General features: G+C 37.2%; 1 protein-coding gene across 1 annotated transcript; it reads left to right on the top strand.

The window, feature by feature from the left end:
* The first annotated feature begins 645 nt into the window (after positions 1-645).
* Positions 646-9989, top strand: LOC149800211 (heat shock 70 kDa protein 12A-like). The gene is made up of 5 exons (XM_089959785.1): positions 646-826; positions 2559-2904; positions 3589-3807; positions 4268-4424; positions 6901-9989. The coding sequence occupies exons 2-5, from the start codon at positions 2596-2598 to the stop codon at positions 7974-7976; spliced, it is 1761 nt and encodes a 586-aa protein (XP_089815911.1). The 5' UTR covers positions 646-826; positions 2559-2595; the 3' UTR covers positions 7977-9989.
* Positions 9990-10467: the final 478 nt, after the last annotated feature.

Here is a 10467-nt window from a genome sequence, read left to right on the forward strand (position 1 = left end):
CGCCATATATCCCAGTTCGAACTTATCCACAATTTAGCATTACGTTTCCCACAGCCGCCATATATCCCAGTTCAAACTTATCCACGATTTAGTATTACGTTTCCCACAGCCGCCATATATCCCATTTCAAACCTATCTACAATTTAGCATTACATTTCCCACAGCCGCCATATATCCCAGTTCAAACTTATCCAAATTTAGCATTATGTTTCCCACAACCTCCATACATCCCAGTTCAAACCTATTTACAATTTAGCATTACATTTCCCACAGCCGCCATATATCCCAGTTCAAACCTATCAACAATTTAGCATTACGTTTTCCACAGTCGCCATATATCTTGACGTTACATTCCCCCTTATCCATTAGCGTTGCTTATGTACTCAAAACCAAAAGAAAGTTATAGGTACAAAGGGAAATGTCATGTTAAGAACTAATGTATATTCCCCATGTACCCCTGAGTGTGATACTCATGTTAAACCTAGGCACTAATCTTAAAATTTGTCTTGTACCAGGTGTGTCCAATTTAAAAACGAATGCATATTGCTAATATCTCCTTGTACACCAAGTGCCATTTACTTACCCCAGGTGGCCTCAGGTAATACTTGCACAAACCTGTCTTTCCAGTTATTACGAATATCTTTCAACAAGGATGTAAAATACACATACTTTTGAGAGTGGCCTCGTTTCACAGTAAATACATGCATTAGAAACAGCGACTTGGATACGCGCATAACAGTTTTTGATTATTAGCACTTTATTTAGTCTACGCTATTAATCTTTGGACCGTAATGATCCGACAACTCATCAACAATAAAGTGTAACGGTAGGTACATAAATTGTTACGTCTGTTGTTTTGTTGTATAAACCTTGATTACTACCTATATAAATAAATATATATATATATATATATATATATATATATATATATATATATATATATATATATATATATATATATATATATATATATATTTAGGTCATGTGCCTCGATCCATATCTAGTGTTGATTGTAAGAATTGTTAATTTTATTCTTTAGAATAATCTACTTCATTCTGCCTTTTCATTCATTTTTCTCTTTTCATTTCTTTAGCACTTAACACACTCTAATGTATGTTGTATGTACACGGTGAAATATGAATTCTGCAGTAACTGTTAATTCAAGTCTTTGTATGAAATTTGTCCCAAATGTGTAGCTATAAATATGTTGGGACGTAAAGCAAGACAGTGTATGGTGATGCATATCAATTAAAAGTTTTACAAGCAAAACCAGGCGAGGATCCATGATGGAGACGGAACAGTCCCACACCCAACGCCCACATTTCTGGCATAAAATGATCGAATCGTTTCCTATAGTAGGTTTTGTTTAAGGGTGTTTTGGCCTCTAGGCCCTACCAGGGGCTTCAGGGTGTTTTGGCCTCTAGGCCCTACCAGGGACTTCAGGGTGTTTTGGCCTCTAGCTCCTACCAGGGACTTCAGGGTGTTTTGGCCTCTAGGCTCTAAAAGGGGCTTCAGGGTGTTTTGGCCTCTAGCTCCTACCAGGGACTTCAGGGTGTTTTGGCCTCTAGGCCCTACCAGGGGTTTCAGGGTGTTTTGGCCTCTAGCTCCTACCAGGGACTTCAGGGTGTTTTGGCCTCTAGCTCCTACCAGGGACTTCAGGGTGTTTTGGCCTCTAGCTCCTACCAGGGACTTCAGGGTGTTTTGGCCTCTAGGCCCTACCAGGGACTTCAGGGTGTTTTGGCCTCTAGCTCCTACCAGGGACTTCAGGGTGTTTTGGCCTCTAGCTCCTACCAGGGACTTCAGGGTGTTTTGGCCTCTAGGCTCTACCAGGGGCTTCAGGGTGTTTTGGCCTCTAGGCCCTACCAGGGGTTTCATATCACATACTTCTTATCTACTTGCTTCCACGCACTTTCTGGATCAGAAAATGCAAACTGGAAGATCCACATACACTGGGAGGTACCCAGACAAATCTCTCAATAGACACGCTATAACACAGGGCAGCGATACAAATGATATTAAGTTTATCGGCAAGGCAATAGAGGACTGTGTGGACGGGTGGTGGTGAGCTAAATATCATCATTATACACTCTTCCCAACCGAGCTAGCATCTCCTATGTTCGTCTCTAAATAACGTATGACGTAGGAAGAAGTACATAAAATTATTTCAATAGAAAACTCGCTCACTTTATGAGATGTTGGAGAAATTCGGCACTTGTCCAACTGCATGAGCACGAACGGGCAGTATGTCCTGGGTTAGCATTCGGATCATCATGTATTGTACTCTTGACGAAACTGTATGTTCAAGACAAGCATGCGATATAAAACAAAGCTCTATTTACTCCTAGCATTTCACTAATATGTAAACATTAAGCGAAGTCTTGTAAAGAAAAGTAATTTCAATATTTAAACTGATTTAGGCTTGGTCTAGCTTAAAGTTTCGTAATGGGTGAAATTTGTCCTGAGATAATGGTATTCATTTATTGTTTCATTTATTCTTCATGTATATTTTTAAGTTTTGGTTACTTTAAGAAATTCATTACTGTTTTGTCCATCTCCAGGTCTAACAAGATATAAGGAAACTCTAAAACAAACAAAATGGCAGTTGCCGACATTCACACGTCCAATAAATTGCTTGTAGTGAGCATCGATTTCGGAACTACGTACTCCGGCTACGCTTTTTCGTTTAAAGCCGAGTACGAGCAGGACCGAATGAAGATTTTTACCAAGCACTGGAAGCCTGATGGGCATGTGAAGACACCAACAGTTCTGCTTCTGGACTCCCAGCAGAGATTCGTGGCATTTGGATTTGATGCTGAAAACGAGTATGCAGAGTTGGCTGACGACAATGCTCATAACGGCTACTACTATTTCCACCACTTCAAAATGGCATTACATGACAACGCTGTGAGTATTGAAAATATAATGTGTATACAGTTCTTGCTCACGCTTTCGTTTATTCAGCTACACTTATTTTAACAAATTAACTATTAATCGGCTGCCCCGAATCATAATGTACAAGAGTTAATTCCACGTTTAAAGGTCTTATAGTCCTTTTTCAGGATCTTGTTTTAAACATTTCTACCCATTTTGAGGTTCTTAATTTAAGCAAATATACTACCCACTGTCGTTAGCATATCACTCGGCAATAACACATATGTATTCACCAGCAACAAACAGCTTAGGATAATGTTAAATCTGAAACGTATTGATCAAATCTTATCATGATGTTTTATCCTAGTCATACCCTTTTTATATTTAAAAAATGACAGTGTAGTGCATACTGGGATGTTTTCATCCGAGGCACACCGTTGTTTGCCCAATTTTTCCCCCAAACATTTGACTGTTAGTGCATACTGGAAATATTATGTGCTATAGATATTAATTGTTAACGTGAATATCTAAAATACATAGAATATAAGGCGTGATATGATCACGAAATATCTTTTTGTTTCCTTTGTCAGGCCTATTCTATCTTTCAGAAAAAAATTAGTCTCTTCTATATTTGTCATCACTTGATATCGTTAAGTTTCTCCAGTATTCTTCAGTACCTGGTCAACAAAGTCACAATACTTTACTCTGTCTCTACAGAATCTAAGTCGGAACGAAGACATTGAGGACCACCAAGGGAAACATGTGCGTGCTAGCGTTGTATTCACGCACTCAATACGTTACCTGAAGGAGACGGCTGAGAAGGACTTAAAGGACCGAGGTATACCGATAACAGAAAACGAGATCAGATGGATCCTTACTGTTCCCGCCATATGGAATGATGCTGCTAAACAATTCATGAGAGAAGCCGCCGCTGATGTAAGCAATGGGGAAGCGGAATGGTGCTGAGATAATTATTTCTATTCCTGATAGTGTGCAGTTGCTTCAAGACATTGTTTTATCCAACAGATTATTGTTTAAAAGCAAAACGTCTTAGCTCACGAATGTTCATATTTAAATGTATCTTAGTTCGTATCGATGTATTTATGATATTACCATTTACGTTTCATATGTGTTAAGCATACTGAGATTACCAATGTTATGGTCTGTCATTAGGTTGTGTTCATTTATCCGCATACAAAAGTATAAATTCAGTGACTTTGCCCTACTGCTTAGAGGCAAAGTCCTGATTAAATCCTTGATACTCTAACTGATTGTAGCTGATTGTTACTGTCCATTTATGAGACTAATCGGATGCTTTATTTTCGATTGATGGTAGTCCATAAAAAGGTACAAAATTATGAATACATGGCGAAATTATGTAATAACTGTCTTTCAGGCAGGAATAACACACAACGTCTTGAGACTGGCTTTAGAACCTGAATCAGCCAGCATTTACTGCAAGGAATTGATCGTCAATCGCGAAGAAAACACCCAGAGTTCGGAGCTCACGGCCCTTCGTGAGGGAAGCAAGTTCATGGTGGTGGATATGGGTGGTAAAGTGAGAGAGAGAGAGAGAGAGAGAGAGAGAGAGAGAGTTGAACTTTAGGAGGTGTGCTATATGAGACTAAAATGAAGCAGCAAACAAGGGATAATGTATCTGAGGAAATGCTACGAGGCATATAATTTACATATTGGCTTCCTTTTGTGATATGTGTGATATTAAAAACTTCCTTAGGATAGGTGATCAACATTTGTTTTTTTTCTGCAATCCCTGTAGGATTCTAAAACAGACCTAAGTCTTTTACGACATTTGAAGTCTTGCGTGTTCGAAATCGATGACGGTTTTCGAGTTTTCATTGGTAATAATATTAGATTAATATGTATGTATATAAAGGTGAATGTGTGTGTGTGTGTGTGCGTGTGTGTGCGTGTGCGTGTGTGTGTGTGATTTGGATTTTTAGCGTAGCTTTAACAATTGTTCAGTCATATCGATACGATGTATGCAATGTGGCAGTTTTTAGTGATGTCGAGCACTTTGGCATCATGTCGCAGACATGCAGCGTGATGTCCCACCCAGTAACATTATCCTGACACCAGGCCGACCAGTCCTAACGCTATATAAAGGTGCAACATATCGTGATAATTGGGGCTGTTGAATAATGATGTACTGTTTAAGAACGTAACACTGTTTAAGAACGTAACACTGTTAAATAATATAACACTGTTTAAGAATGTAACACTGTTAAAGAATGATGCTTTCTTTAAGAATGGGGCACTGTTGACGTATAATGTACTGTTTAAGACTGTGGTACTGTTTAAGAATTAAGTGCCGTTGAAGAATGATATACTGTTTAAAAATGGGGCACTGTTGAAAAACCATGTACTTTTTAAGAAGGTGTGCTATATGAGACTAAAATGAAGCGGCAACCAAGGGATAATGTATTGTTTAAGAACTGGGCACTGTTTAAGAATGATATACAGTTTAAGAAGGGGGTACTGTTTAAAAATGATGTACTGTTTAGGAATGGGGTACTGTCTAAAAATGATGTACTGTTGAGGAATGGGGTACTGTCTAAAAATGATGTACTGTTGAGGAATGGGGTACTGTCTAAAAATGATGTACTGTTGAGGAATGGGGTACTGTCTAAAAATGATGTACTGTTGAGGAATGGGGTACTGTCTAAAAATGATGTACTGTTGAGGAATGGGGTACTGTCTAAAAATGATGTGCTGTTTAGGAATGGGGTACTGTCTAAAAATGATGTACTGTTTAGGAATGGCACAGTGATTAAGAATGGGGTCCTGTTGCAGAATGAATGGGGAACTGTTGAAAAGTCGTATAAGAATGGGAAACTGTTTAAAAATGGGGCACTGTTGAAAAATGATGTACTGTTGAAGAATGGGGCATTGTTGGAGAATAATGTACTTTATTAGAATGGGGCACTGTTTAAGATTAGAATACTGTTTGAGAATAGGGAACTGTTTAAAATTTCGTCGTTGAAGATCGTGTCTTAAGCATTGTCACATCCGACTGTTTTCTCTGCACTATTCTAAGACTTCTGGTTTTGTTCATGACGCTTCAGTTGTAAGAAATAGTACGCATTGTCAGGCTGTTATGTTTTACAACTCTGTACTTGTTTCAAAACGTATCTACCGGGAGCTGTGATGCCATTCAGATCTAAATTTTTTCTAGTGATATTGGCAGACATCTGTAATGTCTAAACGTTAAAGTTTTATAGAAACTTATTGACACTGAGCTGTAATGTCTTGCTGATCCAAACATTTTTTAAAAAATTATTGTCAGGGAGCAGAAATGTCCTAAAAATCTTTACAGATCTAAACCTTTTTCAAAAGATATTGTTCTACACAAAAGTCAATATAGCTTTGCTTATGAAAATTTAATAATTACATTTGTCCTATTGAACAGTGTCACCTACCTACTGAAGCGTGTGATTGAAGAATGAAACATATTTTAAAAAATATCGACGTTTTAAGTTTTCCTCTCTTAGTCTGGAAAACAAGTTCACAGTTACGGGACGCAAGGGCTCACATCCATGCACCAATCTCGATACTAACCGTTTACTGCGCGCACAACCTCGAACATGCATAGAACGCAGTATTAGATATTCATTGACTCGATTAGCAAACAAACTCGAATCGCGTTTCAGTACCTCTTATCTAAGCAAATGTTCACCTTGGATTTCTCTGCTAGAAAGTTATAAATACACATTAGAGTGGACTTTGCAATCCCTACATGATGAAGCTTAGAAATATAAGGTGAAATTATACAAGAACATTTATTATTGTACATATCAGAGCATTTTTAATTTGCTCTTTGTTGATATCAAAACAGGCCTTTCTGGTTACGGCATCCAATTTTAACAGTTATCATGCAGCATTTTTATCTTCTCCATTCGCAAAAGCAGCATATTATATTCTATTAAAAAGCATTGTATCAAAACCATTTATAAATGCAGAAATTTCGTGATCGAAAGACACAACTACACTCATCATTACTAATATTTGTAGGTGGAACTGTTGATGTCACTGTGCGGCAGGTAGTCGAAGGAAGAAAGTTGAAGGAGCTGCATGTAGCGACTGGAGGACCTTGGGGTGGATCGAAGGTAAACGACAATTTCATGGCCTTCATGGGAAAACTCCTTAGCCAGGAGGTGTGGGATACATTCTGTTCAGAGCACATGTCAGACAGGCTAGAAATTGAGAGAGATTTTGAGAAAAAGAAGCGTTATATAGAACTTGGCTCCGATAACAGAATCTTGATCAAGCTTCCGTCGGCAGTTAGAGACATTTTCAAGGAAGTAACTCATAAGGATCTGAATAATGTTAGAGCTATAGAAGGCGGGTTCCAAGGTAAGGTAGAGATAAAGAGGGACAAGTTAAGACTAGATCCCAAACTTGTTCAGTCCTTCTTTGACGATTCTCTGAAAAGCATTGTTAAACATCTAAAGAAGCTCCTTAAGATTATTGATATTGACACATTCTTTTTGGTCGGTGGATTCGCTGAATCGCCATTGGTCTGTGAGACGATTCGACAAACATTTCCAGGCAAAGGAATAGTATCTCACGATGATGCTGGACTTTGTGTCCTTAAGGGAGCCGTATTGTATGGACATGATCCTAGTATTGTTACAGCCCGTGTTTGTAAATGTACATATGGAACCGAGGCCATGCGTTATTTCATAGAGGGATATGATCCTGAAGACAAGAAAGTCATAATTGATGGCCAGCCTTTCTGCAAAGTCTTTGTGAAACATGCAGAAATGGGACAGACCGTGTCTATTGAAGAGACATCGAAGTGCGAATTGGAGGCAGTGAGGGCAACAATGACAGTTATGACTATTCCGGTATTTGTTTCAGAGGAAAAAAATCCTGTTTACACCTCAGATATTTCTTGTCGACTACTTGGAAAGGTAAAGGTGGACATGCCGGACATATCCGGTGGAATCAACCGCAAGGTGATCGTCAGCATTACATATGGAGAATCGGAACTGATGCTTGAAGCCATCAATGCTCAGTCAGGAGAGAAAGTTTCTGCCAGCTTTGATTTACTTGGTGAAAAAGGGCCAGGAAACAGAAATAGCTGAGAGATAACACATTTAAAGAATGTTTTCCCTCCTAATGATGGAATATTGTCTGGCAACATAATAATATACGTGGATTGTTTTATGTTTGTTTGCGGGGTTGGGGTTGTTATCAACGTTGGCCAAATACAGAGGGGTTGTTGAAAAATAAGTTGGAAAGAAAAAAAGTTAGTATCACAAGCACCCATCCCAAGTATTCGTTAAACAGTTGTAACATAAAAACATGATTGAACTTTGTTTTTTTTGTGTAAAAATAAACGATAGAGAATTTGAAATATTCAGATGCAATTTAAAGTTTTCATCGTTAAGACGCTGATCCATTTCGTTGTCTTGACTGAAACTTTTTGAGGGACGGTGCAGCTGAAAAATATAATCGGTTTTCATGAGCATCTGGCAAAACAACCAACTTCGGAGATCCATCGAAAAATAATCACTTTTTTAAATATTTTAGCAGAATATCCGTGATTAATGAAACATGAAGGAACTATCAGATGTTAGTAGTTCTGTCATATTTGCAGAGAAGTTTATATGCATTATTACCTTTCATGAACTTGTCTATCAAATGTTTCTACGCACTTTGCATAGCGTTTTGTCCCGTCCCGTTTTCCAGAGAAGTTAACCACTATTTTGGAATAGAAGATACTAGCATGTGATATTTAATGTATTTATTGTGTAATGACTACACATTTCACTGAAATTTAATAATGTATTTATTGTGTAATGGCTACACATTTCACTGAAATTTAATAATGTATTTTCTGTGAAGGAATATATATCCCTATGCATTTTATTTTATCTATCCAATCTCAGTATACTAAAATTAATCTTCTGTGTTTAATTGTGTGGCTGTACCAGAATGTTTTCACATTAATTAGTGATATATTTTTGGGTAATTGATAACGTTCCATGCTTCTATTATCTCTTTGTGAACCATGTTTATATATTTAAGTTACTAATTCTTTGTGGTGGTTAATTTCCCTTACAAAATAGCCTCGCATCTTTTTAGTCATTTTAATGGGAGATATGTTCCAAAATTTCACCATTCTCTGTATTGAAAATTCTGCACAGGCAACAGTGTGTGAATGAATCTATCGGTATCCAACATTTTGGCCACCCCTACCATAACTATTTGTGATTTTTTATTCTATTTCCTTCTTGTTCTCATTTGTGGAATTTTGTACATCCATCATTGACACGATACATTTAGTCATGACTATGATACTTTTTGACACTCTTAGTCTACCAGTCAGTGATAACAGTCATTTCCATTTAGTCATGACTATGATACTTTTTGACACTCTTAGTCTACCAGTCAGTGATAACAGTCATTTCCATTTAGTCATGACTATGATACTTTTTGACACTCTTAGTCTACCAGTCAGTGATAACAGTCATTTCCATTTAGTCATGACTATGATACTTTTTGACACTCTTAGTCTAGCAGTTAGTGATAAAAGTCATTTCCATTTCTCACGGCATGCATACAATTCTTTAAGCTTTGCATATAAATTCAGTTCATGTGATAAATATGTTTGTATGGAAAATTATCAATAAAGATTTGGCGTTCTGCCAAGTCCAGTTAAACGGTTTACTGGAATATTAGTTGAAATTTACATTCCTCCGCAAAGAGCATATTCTTAATGCGATACATGTTTGAATATTTTAATGCAAATCATGAAATAATTTCGAAATTATCAAAGATATTTGCTACTTTATTGAAAATTATTCTGAACTCTCAACTATTTACGTATCATATAGAGACGATTTACATCTGATACTAAAGTTTCTGTTTTAAACTAGAGCATTTCATGTATTGATGGTTCCGTAAGAATGAACGATGTCGAACTTCTTTACTCATTTGTGGTTTTGATGCGATGTGATGTGATATTATTACATTTTTTGATCAGCTGAGAATAAAATGGCGAGTGTTAAACCGATTGCCTATGGCAAGCAATAATTGACTGAGTATATGGTGTTACACGCTACAAATTGCATTAAACACCCGCATGAGCTACATTTTATAGTCCATCTTTTCCCCTCTTTCCAAGGACCTCAAGACAAATTTAGCAAATACTACAGTAGTTTTTATCCAATCACCTAATGACCAAATATCACGAACTTCTAAATTCACGTTTGTCCTCACGCCAGGCTATACAAATACGACCCAAATAAATAACAGGAAGAATTATTTCTACCTCAAAATACTATACCCGCATACCAAGATCTTTACAGAGAACAACACATGTTTTGACATTCGGAAGAGTCATTTTTACGGAATTAATACATGCTGTATTAAATTCTCGTGATTGCTGTTCATTGTGATATTGCTCCTAGAAATAGGTTAATTTACCGGGTTGAGAAATATCTTTCTAACACCGTCTCCCCATAATTAGCCGATACTCACCTAAATCTACTAAAACTATAAATGGAAACGGAAATACAAGTAGCAAATGCCCTACATTTATTACAATAAGATCTAGATTATACCTGGACG

This window comes from Sinohyriopsis cumingii, chromosome 5 (genome assembly GCF_028554795.1).
Source record: "Sinohyriopsis cumingii isolate HCF-2022 chromosome 5, ASM2855479v2, whole genome shotgun sequence".
Taxonomy (NCBI): domain Eukaryota; kingdom Metazoa; phylum Mollusca; class Bivalvia; order Unionida; family Unionidae; genus Sinohyriopsis; species Sinohyriopsis cumingii.